Raw genomic sequence first — 19,192 nt, 5'->3', positions numbered from 1 at the left:
CCAGAGAGGTGATTTTTTTTGACAAAAGAGAGGTTTTTCGGGGGTTGAGAGCGGGGGTCTGCCATTTGCCAGTTTGATCGGTTAATATGGGAAAGTCTCTAGCAAATGATGCCAGATGCCAATCTGATCAATTATAATGGCTACCTCTAGTGCACAATCGCTTTACTTTGCTATAATTTCCTTTTCTATTTTTAAAATAAGACTGATTTTTTGACAAACAAATTCAAGCATGTATGTTAATTCACAGCCTCGGGGGCAGTATGGAGACTCACTTATCATACCATGGTGACACCTACTGGTTGAATTTAGAGTCCATGGTAACTGGGCTCCAGAAGGATCCACAGATTATGGCCCTGCCTCTTAGAACTATTGTAATGATGGCTGGGCTGAATTGAGAGGAAATGTAAAAAAAAGGGAGAAAATTCCTATGGAATTACAAATGAAAGTTAATAGCAGCATAACCCAATAGGAACAGATTACAAAAGCCTTAAAAAAGGAGGAAACCATCAGTAACCACCAGATCAAATGAAAAATAATATTCTGAGGAAGGGACCTGTATGATCTGAGAAGCAAGCAACATGTTTAAATAATTGGTTAATTCTTTGGTTGGCCTAAGAGAAGCTATCACAACCTGAAGAGAGACATTTTCTCCCTCAATTTTCTCCTCAGGGCCCCTTTCACCTCTTTGCTCCTCAAGCTGTAGATCATCGGGTTTAACATAGGATTGACAAAGCAATAAATAAAGGCAACAATTCTCTCATTTGCAGAGCCTGTGTTTTGCTGAAAATATGCAAGCATGGTAGTCCCAAAGAATAAGGTAACAACAGTAAGGTGAGAGCCACAGGTTGAGAAGGCCTTGCTTCTCCCATCTGTGGAATGCATCCTCAGCACGGTGGAGATAATGTAAATGTAAGAGGAGAGAATGACCAGGAACGGTATGAGTAGGAAAAGTACAGAGCCAGCCAACCGGATTATGTCATTAATATAAATATCTGCACAAGATAATCTCAATACCGGTAGTCCATCACAGAAGAAATGATGGATTAGTTTAGACCTGCAGAAAGGTAAACTTATTATGTAGGATACCTGTCCAAATTCCAATAAAACACATATAATCCAGGAACCCACTGCCATCTGAAAACAATTTTTGTTGCTCATGATAACGGAGTAACGCAAGGGGTTACATATTGCGATATAGCGATCGTAGGCCATAATACCAAGAAGCACACATTCCGCACTGCCAAAAAAATAGAAGAAATACATTTGTAAGGAGCATCCAAAGAATGAGATACTTCTGTCCTCAGCCAAGAGGACCACTAGTGTTCTGGGTGCTGTAACTGTTGTAAAACAGATCTCTAAGAAGGAGAAATTTCTGAGGAAGAAGTACATGGGCGTGTGGAGGACCGGATCTACTGTAAGTATAGTAAAGACAAGCAGGTTTCCCATCACAGCGAGGATGTAGATGAGAAGCAACAGCACAAAAAGGAATCGCTGAATCTGCAGAGAGAGATCTGAGAATCCCAAAAGGATAAATCCACTTATTGCACGGGTCTGATTTTCCAATGCCATTTCTTCATGTTTTAATCTGAAGTGGACAGAGAGTACACAGTTTATTAAATGCATTTCTCAACCAGTGCAGGAATCTAGTAAATATATTGCTTCACAAGAATGCAGGAAATTTCATAGCTTTCATTTTATTAGACCAGCATAGGACAGTATAAAACCACTTTTAAATGTGGTTAGATGCTTTAACAGGAGCACACAAAACAATTGCTTACTTGGTTTACTGACTATTTGAATAATCGTTTTCAATTTTTCAAATTTAACCATCAACATACTTGTTTTCAACCATTGAATTCTGGAGTACCGCAAGGGTCCACATTGTCAGCAATGCTTTTCAATCTTTCCCTTGCTCCCATTATGAAAGTATTAACAGCTATTACGGATGGCTTTAAGATATATGCTGATGATATTCAGTTTTTCATTAAAATACAAGCATCATGGCAAGAAACTATGGATCATCTTCAACTTTGTATGACTGCCATCAGGAAATGACTACATCAAAATAAATTATCCCTTAATACTAATAAAACGGAATTTCTGTTAATTCATCGCCCTCATTCTGTTCCTTTAAACAATACACTATCTATCGACAATCTCTCTTTTTGTCTTAATAAGCCTGTAAGGAGTCTTGGAGTTTTGCTGGATGAAACTCTTTCATTCAAGCCTCAAATTAAAGCAATTGTTAAAGCTGGATTCTTTAAACTTCGTCCAATCTCTAGTCTTCGGCATTTATTGTTCTCAAATGATTTTCACTCGGTGATACGTGCGATTTTGTTCTCTCATTTAGACTACAGTAATAGTCTTTTATTAGGTATAGTCCAACTTTATCCGTTTCAGTTACTTCTTAATGCAGCTGCTCATTTTCTGTCAAATACCAAACAGTATGATCATATTTCTCCTGTTCTATCAAGTTTAAATTGGTTACCTGTTTCTGAACGAATTAATTACAAGATAACCATGACTATCTTCAAACTTCTTAGCCCAGATTTTTTTAACCTGGGCTAATGCACTACTCCGCATTTAAAAGCCTATGCGAGGTCTAAGATCCTCTCAACTTTGCTCAAAGTACCTTCTGTTCGGCTAGCACATCTTGCTTTCACCAGAGAGACATCCTTCTTGGTTGCTGCCCAAGCAGTCTGGAATCTTCTCCCTTTTGAACTTCGAACTCTTGATAATTTGAAAAAAATGTAGGCGATCTTTCAAAGAATTTTTGCTCCATCGTGCCTTTGATGTCTCTAAGATAAATCTATGTGTTTTGAATTATATACTTCTTTTCATAAAAGTCAGTGATCACTGTTTAAAAGAGCTAGTTTGATCTTTGTGATACTGAATATGAGTATTAATTTGCCGTTACTGATTAATGTTTTCAATTATTGTTTACATGAAATACTGAATATTTGCAGGTACTGATAAACGTTTTCAATCATTGTCTACATGAAACTCATGTTATGTTTTTATGTGGTAAGTTTTATAATTATTTTGTGTATGTATTCATTGTGAATCACCTTGACCTTTTTGTGAAAGGCGATCAATAAATTTTAATAAAAATGAAAAACTGTAGCTTGCTCTCTGCTAAGGGCTTAAAGGTAACCAGATGCTCACCTTTTAGTAAGTATGTTGAGATTCAAAATCGTCCAAGCCAACTGGCTCAAAGGAAAAGTAAAAAATAGCCCTGCAAAAGTCTTTCCACTGTCATCTCCTCTTTTCAAGTAGTAAGGGATATCATCAGTAGCCTTTAAAAATGGAAAGGAAAAGGAGATAGAACCATTGGAGATGTTTTTTAAAAAAAATACCACAAGTAATATTGCCCGCAAATAAATATATATATATATATGGAGAGAGAGATCCTAAATCATAAACAGACCATTATATTAAGCACCATTGGCTTTTCACCTTCTTGCTTTATATTTAATCATCAATCCAATACCAATACTCGGGCCGATTCAGTAAACCACGCGGGAGAGCCGGCGCTCCGAGGCGAGCACCCATTCTCCCAACGCGTGCCCAGGCCCCTCTCCTGGGCATGCGATTCAGTATGCAAATGAGGGCCTGCGCTAATAAGGAGGCGCTAGGGACACTAGCGCATCCCTAGCGTCTCCTTATTGGCAGAAGTGGCAGCTGTCAGCGGGTTTGACAGCCGAAGCTTAATTTTACAGGCGTCGGTTGTCGAACCCGCTGACAGCCACAGGTTCGGAAAATGGACGCCGGCAAAATTGAACGTCCGTTTTCCAACCCGCAGGCAGATGTTTTAATTTTTTTATTTTTGGGGCCTCTGACTTAATATCGCTATGATATTAAGTCGCAGGGTGTACAGAAAAGCAGGTTTTTCTGTATTGTGCGGGACTAACTAATAGGCTCATCAATATGCATTTGCATGTTGTGGGTACTATTAGTTTCAGGGGGGTTGGACGTGCGTTTTCCATGAGCTATTACCGCTTACTGCATGGTAAGTAAGGGGTAATACACATGGAAGAGTAAAAAATGAGGGTTGAAACGGGGGCTAATGGTGCGCTTCGCCTGAGCGTGTCGTACTGAATCGGCCTGACTAATCTTTTTCATTTTTGTTGTTTTGCAAATAAAAATGTCTCCACAATAATCATTGTTTACTTATCCTTGTGCAAATCCAAAATCCCAAAAAAATCCCAAGACGTGTGTTTCTAAAGTCAATTCTGCATCAGGAGTATGGATCAAGATCTTCTTTCAGACTATAAGAAAATGAAATAAAATTAAGAAGTATTTACACAATCAGCTTATAGCCAGCTCATTGAGCTATAAGTTGATTGCACAATACTTCTTAATTTTATTTTATTTTTTTATAGTCTGAAAGAAGATCTTGACCCATACCCCTGAAGTACAATTGACTTTTGAAACCCACGTGTTGGGCTTCTTTTGGGAATTTGGATTTGCACAGAAATAAGTAAACAATGATTATTGTGGAGACATTTTTATTTGCAAAACTATGAAAATGAAAAAAGATTGGTGTTAGTATTGGACCAATGATTAAATATAAAGCAAAGAAGGTGAAAAGCTGGTGGTGCTTATTATGATGGTCCATTTAAGATTTAGGATCTATACACACACACATTATGGGGCGGATTTTAAGAGCCCTGCTCGCCTAAATCCGCCCAAAACCGGGCGGATTTAGGCGAGCAGGGCCCTGCGCGCCGGGAAGCCTATTTTACATAGGCCTACCGGCGCGCGCAGAGCCCCGGGACTCGCGTAAGTCCCGGGGTTCTCCGAGGGGGGCGTGTCGGGGGCATGTCGGGGGGTGGTCCTGGTCGTCGCGGCGTTTTCGGGGCGTGTCGGCAGCGTTTTGGGGGCGGGTACGGGGGCGTGGCTACGGCCCGGGGCGGTCCGGGGGCGTGGCCGCGCCCTCCGTACCCGCCCCCAGGTCGCGTCCCGGCGCGCAGGAGGCCCGCTGGCGCGCGGGGATTTACGCCTCCCTCCGGGAGGCGTAAATCCCCCAACAAAGGTAAGGGGGGGGTGTAGACAGGGCCGGGCGGGTGGGTTAGGTAGAGGAAGGGAGGGGAAGGTGAGGGGAGGGCGTTAGAGGATTCCCTCCGAGGCCGCTCCGATTTCGGAGCGGCCTTGGAGGGAACGGGGGTAGGCTGCGCGGCTCGGCGCGCGCCGGCTATACAAAATCCATAGCCTTGCGCGCGCCGATCCAGGTTTTTAGCAGATACGCGCGGCTCCGCGCGTATCTACTAAAATCCAGCGTACTTTTGTTTGCGCCTGGAGCGCAAACAAAAGTAGGCTATTCACGCTCCTTTTAAAATCCGCCCCTATATATATATTTTATTTTTTTTTAAATTTACAGACAATATTTCTTGTGGTATGACCTACAATCCTTTGGACACTTTGACAATTGCAGATATAAAAAAACCCCCACTATTATGACATATTATAACAGTTTTGTTTTCAAAAAGAAATGGAAAGTAAAAGTAACATGGTATCTCTGTATGAGTCTAGGGTACAGCCTTAAAAATTGCATTCAATAATTCTGGTCATCCCCCATATCAAAAAAGATAAAGCAGAATAAGAAAGGAGGGATGTGCATGCATGTGAAACAAATTTATAATCTGAAACAAATGTGGTCATTTTCAATTTGATTTGTTTACAATGAACTCATTCCCTACCTTGTGTGATAAATCTGAACATCTGGGGGATTTTCTAATTTGGAAAAATGTGTGCGATATCTGATAACACTGTGTACTATTTGCCAAGAAATGTTTAAAATCATGCCCTTAGTCACGCTCCTTACTCCGTCCATGTCGTCCATCGAGGCTAAAAAGCCCCAGTCACTCATATCCTCTTAGAAATGGTACCAGTTGGCACCATGTTGTTTATGGCAGTGATTTGGTTCTTTGCCTTTGAAATGGTCCTTTGCAGTTCCAGTCTGAGCCATGATCAACTTATTCTGATTTCCGTTTCTCCGATCCTCTTCACACTGGCACTATTTGCATCACAGATCCAAAATGGATTATAATGAAATCTTTAAAAAAAAAAAAAAAACCACACGCACACACACACACAACTGGGGAAATGATGCAAATGAGTCCCATCAGAGCATCCAGATTAGAAAGGACTGAGAAATGCAGACGAAAATAAAAAGTAGAATGGGCTGCGTCTGAAATGAAATACACGTTAGGATGGGGATTTCAGGGTCGGTTGAAACTGTTAAAGGAACAGCAAATTTGGGCTCTCGGGTCCACTCATCCTTGCCCGATAAATTCACTCCTGTAGATCAGGATATCCTTCTTTTATTTTTCTTTCTACCTTCTGCATCCCATTTCATTCTAAATTTCCTGTTCTTTACTTCATACAATCTCTGAACTGGGAAAATGTGTAGTCAGTTCTTTGTAAAATTTCAATTAATTTCAATCTCAGCCTTCTTTATTATAAATGATATGTTTGCAAGCAAATTAATGCCTTTTTTTAATGGTGCTTGCTGGCTTTTCTTATCCCTGATTATAACCTGAAGAATGGACCCATGTGGGACTGAAAGCTCTTGCCCTACATCATCTCTTTTGGAAATTTACAGTATATTCATGTTGTCCCAATTAAACGCATAACACTCTGCAAAGAATCTAATCAAATAGTCAAAAATAAGGGAACAAATTATTTTGTACCTGTGACAGAATGGTTTCTCAGATATCCTTTACTGGTTTCTTGCTTGCTCTGGTGCCTTTGTAGAAAAGAAACCTACTTGATCTCATAATTTCATCTACTTCACCATCTTTATCCATGATGGCATAAAATACTGCATATCGTAACCAACCAAGATTCTTCCTCTTAATGACATTGGGTAGTGTAAACATTTTCCTTTTTATCAACAAATAACTGGATATTTGGGACACTGGAATCAATTGTTCCCTGTGTGGAGGGAATTCATAATGGATAATTACCAACAATGTAATTAACTTTTCATGCTTCATTGCCCCTGGAAATTAATTATTGGGGAGACTTTGTTTGCAACAGTTTTTATTAAGGAAATTTGCCATCACAGGTTCTGAGTAAATAAAATAAAGAGGCGGACTTTGGTTTTAGAATCCTAACTTTTGCAGTTAGATCCCTAAATTGAAAGTGTATTAGGGATGAGCACCTAAATAGAGGCTCCAAGCTACATTAGGCATCTAAGTATAGGAGCCTAAAAGTATTAAAAATTCATAATGGAAATGAAGATGTAGAACTATGTGTCTAGTGATATGAAGTTTCATGAGAATAGCCTCAGGAACAAAGTCAAGAGACAGCTTTGCATGGAAAGCTGGTGGATGCATGGGAATGCCTTCCCCAGAGGAGATGATGAAGACAAAAATCAGTGGCGCAATTCCAAAAATGCATGGGATAAACACAGAAGACCCCTAGTGGCAAGAGGCTGGAAATAAAGAACTGAGGTAACCTGTGAAATTTCTCTGCATGGGGGTAACCTACATAAACATTTCTAAGAAAAATCTTCAGGCGCAACTTTAATCAGACCACCATACTTCAAATTGGTGGAAGTGGAGGGGCTGGTAGATGATGACACCATGTGGCTAATATGCCAACTTATGATACCAGCTCACATAAGACCTCTTAGTGATTATATCGTATTTGCTGATGCTCCTTGTTTAAAATATTTATAGTTGTGCAACGTTGCTTTAGCTTCTCTATGTTAATGCATCTTTTTTTCTATACAGCGCAAGCTTAATGATTTTTAACTCAGGACCTGTCTGTTGAGAGGTAAAGTTGTCCTCAGCATGACGATAAATCGTGTGAGTTATATTGAAGAAACCCCGATGGTGGCACAGCCTTTCAAGATTTTCATTTCTGCATCAGGGGTGTTGATCGGTGTTGTATGGTTTCAGGACTCAGCGTTAACACACCAAAAGGTCGCCAATGAAAAAGCTCCTCCTAGAAATAACTTATTTATACCAGAAGGTGTTCTTATCATTTGTCCTTATAATCAATCCACATTAGATATCTTCCATTATTTTCTTTTTTTGTTGATAGCTTTGTGTCATATCTCCACCATTTGTTACATCCTGCGATATCCATCAGTTGTTGATCTGTCAGTGCTGTTCACTTATAGCATTGTGAAGTTATATACTGCCTCCAAGGATTTAAGGACAGCTTCAAAGCACAGCATAGACACCTAGAACTATACTTGCTTAAACAAATATAGGGGTCATTTATCAAAATGTGTTAGGGCATTACCGTGGGTCTTAGGGCCCTAACACCCGCAATAACACCATTACACACATGCGATAAATACCGCATCACAAAATGCGTATGTAAATCTGAACATTTTATTCAAGTGGGAGGAGCTTGGGTGGAGTAAATGCAGTTGAGGGATGATTAACGTTGCGTGCTATAACATAAAGCACGCTGTCGTGGGATTTAACACCAGAAATAACTACACCTTTTTTCTCAGCATTATACCTCCTGCGACAGCTGTGCATTACAGCTGAAATGGGATTTATCACAAATCCCATTTCGGGAGGGGAGAGGGGAGGTGGGGAGGAGTGAGAGAGAGAGAGAGCGAGAGAGAGAGAAAGCGCCTCTGTGGAGGCCAACATGAAAGTCCACTTTTTATACCACTGTAAGAGGGGGAATTATGAACTCAGGGTGAGGTGGGGGTGGGGGGTGGGCTAGGTTTTGGGGGCAGTTTCACATGCACAGTCAGAGGTACGAACAGCACAGTTATTTATTTTATTTATTTATTTAACATTTTTCTATACCGATCTTCAAGATTGAATACCATATCAGGTCTGTTTACATCGAACAGGGGGTAGATAACTATAATATAAGGAACAACTTTTTATAATCAGAGGAAGCAAAAGTTACATATAACAAGGACCGTAAAACTTGGAAGCTGATTCAGCTGGAAGAAGAAAGGCCCTAAGAGGGTATTAAATTAAATACAGTGAGTCATGGCCGAATCTGGTCTAGAGCCCGTTAAATTATTAGGGGAGATAACTAGCAAATGAAGTGATTAGTGGAGAAGCAAAGTTCCATATTCATGAGCAGATTAATCATCTAATGAGAGTCTGATAGATCAGGGAAGGCTTGGAGGAACAGCCAAGTTTTGAGTTTTTTTTTAAATGTTAGTAGGCAAGGTTCCAGTCTGAGTTCTGTGGGGAGGTTGTTCCAGATGGCTGGTCCTGCTGCAAAAAAGCTCGGTCCCTGGTCGAGATGAGGCGTGTGGCTTTAGTTGGCGGGCTTGTAGTCCTCCTTTGTAGGTTTCTCTCATTGGTCTGTTGGAAGTATGGAGTTTGAATGGGAATTCAAGGTCGAGATGAAGAAGAGTATGAATAGATTTGTGAATTAAAGTTAGAGATTTGTGTAGGACCCTGTGGTTGACTGGTAACCAGTGTAGATTTCGGAGGATGGGCGTGATATGGTCTCTCCGGTTGGTGCTTGTCAAAATTCTAGCCGCGGCATTCTGTATCATCTGTAAGGGCTTGGTGGTTGAGCTGGGTAGGCCTGTGAGGAGAGCGCTGCAGTAATCTATTTTGGCAACTATCAAGGATTGAAGGACAGTCCTAAAGTCATGGAAATATAGGAGAGGTTTTAGTCTTTTTAACACCTGTAGTCTGTGGAAGCAATCTTTGGTTGTGGTGTTGATCATATTCTTTAGGTTAAAGCGGTTGTCGATAATTACTCCAAGGTCTCTTACGTGAGTGTGGGTGAGAAGGTGGCTGTGATGGGTCTGAGACAGGAGGTTATCTTGGTGGGAGGAAATGAAGAGGAGTTCTGTCTTAGCAGTATTGAGGACCAAATTTAGACTGTTGAGGAGACTAGTGATGGCTTGTAGGCTGTTGTTCCAGAGTGAGAGGGATTTGTTAATAGATTCTGTTATGGGAATCAGAATCTGAACATTGTCAGCATAGATGTAGTGAATGAGGTTAAGACTTGTTAACAGTTGGCAAAGGGGGAGGAGGAAGATATTGAAGAGAGTGGGTGATAAGGATGATCCTTGTGGTATGCCAAGAGAGGAATTTGTAGAGGGTGATTCTTTATTATTGATTTTGACCTTAAAACTTCTGTTACTGAGGAAAGACTTGAACCAATTGTGGACTGTTCCAGAAATGCCTATGTCTGAAAGGCAATTCAGGAGGATGGAGTGGTTGACGGTGTCGAAGGCCGCTGAGATGTCTAGGAGGATTAGGAGAAAGGAGTGTCCTTTGTCTAGACCCATAATAATATGGTCTGTTAGTGATATGAGCAGGGTTTCTGTGCTGCGAGATTTGCGGAACCCATATTGGGAAGGGAAAAGTAAATTGTGATCTTCCAAATAATCTGAAAGCTGGATGTTGACCAATTTCTCTGTGAGTTTGGCTAAGAATGGCAGATTCGAGATGGGGTGGAAATTAGCTAGTACGCCAGGGTCTAAATTATGTTTCTTGAGGAGTGGTTTAAGGGATGCATTTTTTAGACTATCTGGGTATAATCTTTGTGTTAAGCAGCAGTTTATGATGTTGGTTAAGGGTCCGGAGATTATGTTTGGGATAAGTAGCAGTAGCTTAGAAGGTATGTTGTCTGATGGGTGGCTGGATGGTTTCTGCCTTTTAAGAATGGATTCGATCTCTTTGGTAGAGGTTAATTCGAATTTGTCGAATTTGACTCCCTTAAGCGTGTGGGTGTTAGTGAATGATGTGATGTGGTCGGTCATTACCATCATTATACCATCATATATATATATTATATATATATATATTATATATATATTATAACATCATACCATCAGTAGAGATTTTATGTGATGTGGAGTGATGAAAGGCATAAAAAGATGAGATTTGTACAATGTACTCTCTTCCTAGCTTGATGCACTTTCTACCTAGCTGCTATCAGCTAGGCCGTAACATACAGCTATCACAGGCATAACACTGAGAAAATAGGTGTAGTCATTTCCGGTGTTAAATCCCCTGATAGCATGTATTACGTTATCGCATGCAACATAAGCCAGCTCTCATCTCCATTTACTCTGCCCAAACTCCTTCAACTTGAATAAAATTTTCAAATTTGCATACGTATTTCGCGAAGCAGTATTTATTGATTGCTGTAAAGCATTTGGATAAAGGCCCCCTATGTGATTTTGCTATGCTGTATAAGCTGTTTGGAAGATTTTTACATTGCAGTAACAGCTATTAATTTGAATAAAACTTTACACATGGAAAACTAGGAATGAAATTATTCCTTTATTGAAGAAAAAATCATTTCAAATAGCCCTTCACATGCTAAAGCACCAAAACGTGCACAGAATTGCAAATACAATGAATTATTTGACATTTTATCACAAAAAATGTAACTTTTGTGGTTTTATTTTCTCCCATTACTAAGGCAGGTTTGTAATACCCCTATCTAACACATCATCTACACAAGTATTTTATTCTTGAAATTAACACATGCACTACAATTGCTTGCATATTATTTTGTGCAAGCAGCATGAATGTTTCAAAATAACATATAAGAGATATTTTGCACCCCAAAGGTAAGCACACCCTGTGGAATGCATTCTCATTATTCTGCTAAAAGTCCCTGCACTGTGGAACCCCTTGTGCACATTCTGGGGAGGGACAGGCACATTAATCCATTGATGGTAGACTTGGATTTGAAGAAACTCTTCTGAGAGAAAGTTCCAGATGCTGGCTCCCGAGAGGGCCTATTGGCCTTTTCATTTCTTGAATATATGATTAAGGAGGTTCTTTGGGACCACTTTAATTTCTTGACATGCATGAGGGGTGTGGACAGACAACTCTCCTGCTAGGTACCATTTGCTTCTCGGGTTAAACTTGCCTTAGCCTACTATTTTATGCGAGCAGCCAAAGAGGAGAAAATAGTGCATGAACATTTCAGAATAATATGCAAGCCCTATATTTCTGTTCTTTAGTTCTACTGTATACCGTTCTTAAGTTCACATGTATAATGTTGTTCAAATGTAAACCGGAGTGAAGGCCAACACTAATACTTCGGTATATAAAAACAAACAAATAAATAAATAAATAAAAATAAATAAACACGACCCCAGGAATGCATCCTCACAATCAGGTAAAGCACGGGCATTGTGGAAGCCCACTCATACTTATATCTACTCTGATAAGGGGATTTTCTTTTCTAATCAATTTTGTTATTTATTTCTGACTTTTCTGACACTTCAGATTGCATTCAGGTACTGTTCCCAGAGAACTTACAATTTAAGGGGGTCCTTGACTTAAGCTCTGGAAATTTTCCCTGAATGTATACCATGGGGCTTACCAAACTGTGGTATTCAGTACTGCAGCTTAATAAAAGCTGCAGTACTGATAGGAAAATGCCACAAGGGAAAATGACACAGCTGCCCCTGCAAATTTTGCATGATAGCAGCTCTGAAATGTGAGGTTGCCATGCCCTAAAGGCAATTGACCTGGAGTAGCCTCACTCCCTAAGTCTTTGGAAACCTACACCTCTAGCCACTCCTGGAGGAAGCCAAAGTTCCTAAAAAAAAATGTTTTTTAACTTTATAACCCCGGGGCACAGTACCCATTCCAACCCCCAAACTCACCCCTTTGTCAAATAATCACCCCCATGAGGCCAGGCACTCACCCCCACTTGACTTCCAATCAGTCTTCCCTGGTGGAATAGTGGGAGCTCAGCCGTGATGGTGGAAAGGCGAGTTATGGCCAGGCTGGGGCTCCAGGACCCCAACTAGCCGAGCAGGGTAAGTTTGGTAAATCCAGGGGTGTTGGGAGAGTGGGCAAGACTGGGGTGGAGCCAGCCTCCAGGGGAGATGAGTTTTTTTGGTAGAGGTCTTGGGAGGTCGATGGCAGGGCCTGTGCTCAGGAGTTCTAAAGTTTATAACTTTTTGGGGAGGAAATCTGGCTGCCCCCAGGAGGTCAGGATGTTTGTGAGTTACATGAGATGAATGGTTTAATATTGCCCAAGTAGATTTCCAATGACCTGAGCGACAAAGTATAATTTTAACTGAAGTAAAAGAGGCAGAACAGGGGCGGCAGTAACTTGGTTCAGGACATGGGTGGGGGGTCTCTTTGCAACATTTACTTCGGTAAATATACTTCGGAGGGAAGATACTTGGGGCCAAGTCACTGCTTTAAGGCACGGCTCTGGGAGCACTTTGATGCCCATTAGTGCCCTGATGCTCCCAGGGGAATTTAGATGCAACACGTGAGTCCCAGCTAACTTTCAATCAAATAACATGGCATACGATTTTTGACACAAGCCGCATTATTTTCATTTGCATGTGTGAGGCAAATAATGAGCTGATTAGCATGAATTAGCATGCTAATCACTTGATTAGCATATCCATGGTACTAGGCCAGAGTAAAGCACAGTATTTTAAATACTGCATGGTTTCACTGCGTTAGGTCATTTACCGTACAGTAACAGCTAAAGCAGCTTAGTTAATAGACCTTAAGTTTATAACTGAGAGAATGAATGGTGTAGCCCAAAGTGTGTGATTTGCCCAAAGTTATACCAAAAGTTGACTACACATAATAGTTCAGACCCAACTTCCAGTTAGAAAACATTAATGAGACCTAAGTAAGATGATCCAAGAAGAGCTGGAATTGAAGACCAAGTGCTACCACTTGAAAGAGTAAACAATTTTAAAGGCTGCTTCTAGTGCAAACTTTCTTTACTATATTTTCCATTTTTTAATTTTAAAATCAGGCTCTGATTTTTTAACAGAAAAATTCAAACGTGCTGATTCTTTCACAGCCTCTCGGGCAGTAGGGAAAAAAATCCTTAGGGAGTTGCAAATGAAGGCTTGAGGCAGCACAGCACATTAAAAAAAGATTTCAGAAGTATGAAAAAAAAAAGCAGTTGGAATTCACCAGTTCAAATGAAAAATAATAATCTGAGGAAGGGAACCTGTGTGGTCTCAAAGGCCAAAGAGAAGCTATCACAACCTGAAGAGAGACAATTTCTCCCACATTTTTCTCCTCAGGGCCCCTTTCACCTCTTTGCTCCTCAGGCTGTAGATCATCGGGTTTAACATAGGATTGACAAAGCAATAAATAAAGGCAACAATTCTCTCATTTGCAGAGTCTGTGCTTTGCTGAAAATATGCAAGCATGGTAGTCCCAAAGAATAAGGTAACCACAGCAAGGTGGGAGGAACAAGTTGAGAAGGCCCTGCTTCTCCCATCTGTGGAATGCATCCTCAGCACGGTGGTGATAATGTAAATATATGAGGAGAGAATGACCAGGAACGGTAAGAGCAGGAAAATTACAGATGCAACCAATCTGATTATGTCATTGACATAAATGTCAGCACAAGACAACCTCAATACGGGTAGACTATCACAGAAGAAGTGCTGGATTACCTTAGACCTGCAGAAAGGCAAACTTAATATGAACGTTATCTGTCCAAACTGCAACACAACACACATAATCCAGGAACCCACTGCTATATGTACACACCTTTTGTTGCTCATGACAATAGAGTAACGCAAGGGGTTACATATTGCGACAAAGCGATCATAGGCCATGATACCAAGAAGTACACATTCCTCACTGCCAAAAAAAAAGAAGAAATACATTTGTAAGGCACAAGCAAAGAAAGAGATGCTTCTGTCCTCAGCCAATAGGACCACTAGTGTTCTGGGGGCTGTAACTGTCGTAAAACAGATCTCCAGGAAGGACAAATTCCTGAGAAAGAAGTACATGGGTGTGTGGAGAGTGGAATCCAATGTGAGAATGGTAAAGACGAGCAGGTTTCCCATCACAGCAAGGGTGTAGATGAGAAGCAACAGCACAAATAGGAATCGCTGAATATGCAAAGAGAAATCCGAGAATCCCAAAAGGATAAATCCACTTATTGCCTGGGTATGATTTTCAAGAGCCATTTCTTCATTTTTTAATCTGAAGTGGACATAGAGTACACAGTTTATTAATGCATTTGTCAACCAGTAGAGGAATCTAATAAATATTAGGGTTGGTATCCCAATAAAATTTTGTTGTGTTTTGTCTCTCTTTTTTTTTTTTTCAATTTCATTATGGAAGTAAAATACAGAACCAGCCCCCAACTCTTCTCCTTTATTAAGCAATTAAAACCTGACCACCCTAGCCCACCCTCCTGAGCCCCCAAAATGTCCGTGATGGTCTAATGGGGACCTGGGAGTGACTTTCCATTCCCTGGCCGGTGGCTTCCATTAGTCAAAATGGTGCTGGCTGCAATTTGCCCCATTATGTGACAGAGGTCACCCAATGGCACCAGGTCACATGATACGGTCACATGCACCAGCACAATTTTGACTAATGGCAGCCACCTGCCTGGGAGTGGGAGGTTGGTCCCATACCCCTGCTAGGTCACCAGAGACAAGTTGTTGAGATTAGTGGGGGGGGCTCAGGGGTTGTGGTTGAATAACTTAATTAGGTGGAAGGGTAGGGAGTGAGTTTTAGATGCATTTGTTTTTATTAAATACAGTGCCCCTTTTAAAAAAAATGGAAGGAAAAAACACACAAAATTTCATGGGTTTTTTTAATTGACCCACAAAATGCAACAACATAGGAAATGTCAGTATTCCTTTTTATTGCTAATGAATTCCCAGCCCCAATCAATGTATTCCTTCAGAGGAAATCAGGAAAATTGCATTTTATTAGACCAGTATAAGAATTAGTACAAAGCCACTTTTAAATAAGGGAATGTCATAGGCTTTAACAGGTGCACACAAAACCACGTGGTTTGCTCTCTGCTAAGGCCTTAAAGGGAACCCCAGTCTCCAAACCTGATTTTCATTTTTTTTAATTTCTTCGTTTAAGATTTTATAACTGCAGTATAACAGAATAAAATTAGCATTTCTTTCAACTTTCTGACGTGCACATAAACTGAAGCCCATCTGCATTATAAAACATATTAGGAATGAAAGCAAAAGGGAGAATTAGCACTGGGAATATCATTCCACCACCATCTCGCTTTCTTCCTCATCAGTAGCTTTTAAAATATCGAAAGAAAAAGGAAAGTAGGCAATTCAGAAGTACATTATATTAAATTATTCTGTCTCTGTTGGAGTCATTTTTTGTAACTTTTGTGAGAAAGTATATAGAGGATAGGCCATATGGATTCAGAGTTTTCACCCACATACAAGCTAGTTTGAAGGCGACAGGCCAAGCTCTGAGTGAACTCCTGTTTACTGTCTTGCCCTGTGAAATGTTTACAAACAGGCAAGAGTCTGTTTATTTGGTTATTCCACTAAGTCTATGATGAGAAAACTAGCAATTAACTTATACTAAAGCCTGAGAGAGAGAATGAAGGCCACACAGCTGTATCTGACATCTAATAAGAACTCAGACGGAGGGAACGCCACTGCTTTCACAAGTGTTTGTAGTGTATAAGGAGAGACAGTGAGAAAGAGAGAGCCCTGGACATGATGGTATGGCTGATCCTTTGGAAATGTAAGCTTTTTATATCTATGTAACAATTGTTATTGCCTACCATTACTTCTTATATACAATCTGATTGTATTTGTTCTATCCTCATATTGCTCATAAGAACATAAGAAATCACCATGCTGGGTCAGTCCAAGGGTCCATCAAGCGCAGCATCCTGTTTCCAACAGAGGCCAAACCAGGCCACAAGAACCTGGCAATTACCCAAACACTAAGAAGATCCCATACTACTGATGCAATTAATAGCAGTGGCTATTCCCTAAGTAAACTTGATTAATAGTCATTAATGGACTTCTCCTCCAAGAACTTATCCAAACCTTTTTTGAACCCAACTACACTAAGTGCACTAACCACATCCTCTGGCAACAAATTCCAGTGCTTTATTGTGCATTCAGTGAAAAAGAATTTTCTCCGATTAGTCTTAAATGTGTTACTTGCTAACTTCATGGAATGCCCCCAGTCCTTCTATTATTCAAAAGTGTAAATAACCGAGTCACATCTACTCGTTCAAGATCTCTCATGATCTTAAAGACCTCTATCATATCCCCCCTCAGCCGTCTCTTCTCCAAGCTGTACAGCCCTAACCTCTTCAGCCTTTCCTCATAGGGAAGCTGTTCCATTTCCTTTATCATTTTGGTTGCCCTTCTCCGTACCTTCTCCATCGCAACTATATCTTTTTTGAGATGCGGCGACCAGAATTGTACACAGTATTCAAGGTGCGGTCTCACTATGGAGCGATATAGAGGCATTATGACATTTTCCGTTTTATTAACCATTCCCTTCCTAATAATTCCTAACATTCTGTTGCTTTTTTGACTGCTGCAGCACACTGAGCAGACGGTTTTAAAGTATTATCTACTATGATGCCTAGATCTTTTTCCTGGGTGGTAGCTCCTAATATGGAACCAGACATCGTGTAACTACAGCAAAGGTTATTTTTCCTTATATGCAACACCTTGCACTTGTCCATATTAAATTTCATCTGCCATTTGGATGCCCAATCTTCCAGTCTTGCAAGGTCCTCCTGTAATGTATCACAATCCGCTTGTGATTTAACTACTCTGAATAATTTTGTATCATCCACAAATTTGATAACCTCACTCGTCGTATTCCTTTCCAGATCATTTATATATAAATTGAAAAGCACTGGTCCAAGTACAGATCCCTGAGGCACTCCACTGTTTACCCTTTTCCATTGAGAAAATTGACCATTTAATTCTACTCTCTATTTCCTGTCTTTTAACCAGTTTGTAATCCACAAAAGGACATCGCCTCCTATCCCATGACTTTTTAGTTTTCGTAGAAGCCTCTCATGAGGGACTTTGTCAAATGCCTTCTGCAAATCCAAATACACTACATCTACCAGTTCACCTTTATCCACATGTTTATGAACCCCTTCAAAAAAATGAAGCAGATTTGTTAGGCAAGACTTCTCTTGGGTAAATCCATGTTGACTGTGTTCCATTAAACCATGTCTTTCTATATGCTCTACGATTTTGATTTTGAGAATAGTTTCCCTATTTTTCCCAGCACTGAAGTCAGGCTCACTGGTCTATAGTTGCCTGGATCACCCCTGGTGCCTTTTTTAAATATTGGGGTTACATTGGCCACCCTCCAGACTTCACTTTCTTACCTGGAACCGTGATGTACTGAATCAAAGTTTGTGTGTGCCTCTTTGTGTAGGGGATAAGCTCCTGGGTTCAAGCCCCCAGGTATAATCCCAGTAATTGTGTGTGGCTATTTGTACAGGGAATAAGCTCCTGTGTTCAAGCCCCCAGGTATAATCCCAGTAATTGCATGTGTTTATATGAGATTAGCCCCCTAGGTCAGAGCCCCTCGGCAGGATGCCAGTGTGCATGGTCTGAACCCATAACAGTCTCTTATTCCCATTTCTGTTGTAGTCTAAAATGCACATCATTGCTGCTTTAGGAGTTAGAATCTTAAATTGACCCTTTTGAAAATGTAATATGGCTGAGTTCCTAAATTTAGGGTCATAGATATTCATATGCAGAGGCATTTAGCCAGATAGCTCACAAGTTATCTGACTAAATACTGACTTTTGGATATTTTGAATACTTTTCTGACTAAACTTTACATGAATAACTCATTATCTTGCTAAAATTTAACCAGAAAATATCGGGGTGTTCTGGAGGCATTTCTGGGAATAGTTAATTAGCTAGCTAAGTTATATAGCTAATTCAAATATAGTACCTGAATGTAATCCACTTTGCTGAATAGTGGAATATATAAACTCTAAATAAATAAATAAATAAATAAATACATACATACATACATACATACATACATACATACATACATACATAAATAAAATAAGAGACTTTGGGCAGGAATCATCATTTATTCTGCCTTAACGCATGCTTTGTAGCGCTTTTCCAACAGTCACTGCAACTCCATGTGCCAAAACTAGAATCCAGCTTACAGGACAAAGAGTTTCTACTCTCGAAGCAATATTCTTTTCACATTGTTTTATTGGTGGTTTTTTATGGTGGTGTAGGGAGGGGTTATAATAAACAATCTTGCTGAAATTTGTCTTTTACTGATAAAATGAAGGATAGTTCTTTGTAGTTCCTAAAGTCACGATCAGCTCTACTCTGATTTCCATTTCTTAACTCCTCTTTGTACTGGCACTATCTGCATCACAGATCTGAAATGAATTATAATGATATCTTAATATTTGAAACAGAATACATTACACGCCAAGGGCCCGATTTTAAAAAACATTTACATGCTTAAAACTGGGTTTT

General features: G+C 40.2%; 2 protein-coding genes across 2 annotated transcripts; both read right to left on the bottom strand.

Moving 5' to 3' along the window:
- Positions 1-624: 624 nt before the first annotated feature.
- LOC115077233 (olfactory receptor 10A7-like) lies at positions 625-1,569 on the bottom strand. Its single transcript, XM_029579519.1, has one exon. The coding sequence runs from the start codon at positions 1,567-1,569 to the stop codon at positions 625-627; it is 945 nt and encodes a 314-aa protein (XP_029435379.1).
- Positions 1,570-13,939: 12,370 nt separating this feature from the next.
- LOC115077232 (olfactory receptor 10A7-like) lies at positions 13,940-14,884 on the bottom strand. Its single transcript, XM_029579518.1, has one exon. The coding sequence runs from the start codon at positions 14,882-14,884 to the stop codon at positions 13,940-13,942; it is 945 nt and encodes a 314-aa protein (XP_029435378.1).
- Positions 14,885-19,192: the final 4,308 nt, after the last annotated feature.

The sequence above is a fragment of the Rhinatrema bivittatum genome, chromosome 16 (genome assembly GCF_901001135.1).
Source record: "Rhinatrema bivittatum chromosome 16, aRhiBiv1.1, whole genome shotgun sequence".
Taxonomy (NCBI): Eukaryota; Metazoa; Chordata; class Amphibia; order Gymnophiona; family Rhinatrematidae; genus Rhinatrema; species Rhinatrema bivittatum.
This window is presented reverse-complemented; position numbering and strand designations above follow the sequence as displayed.

Coding starts and splice junctions, on each gene's coding strand:
- LOC115077233 (XM_029579519.1), bottom strand. CDS start 1,569: ATGGCATTGGAAAATCAGACCCGTGCAATAAGTGGATTTATCCTTTTG.
- LOC115077232 (XM_029579518.1), bottom strand. CDS start 14,884: ATGGCTCTTGAAAATCATACCCAGGCAATAAGTGGATTTATCCTTTTG.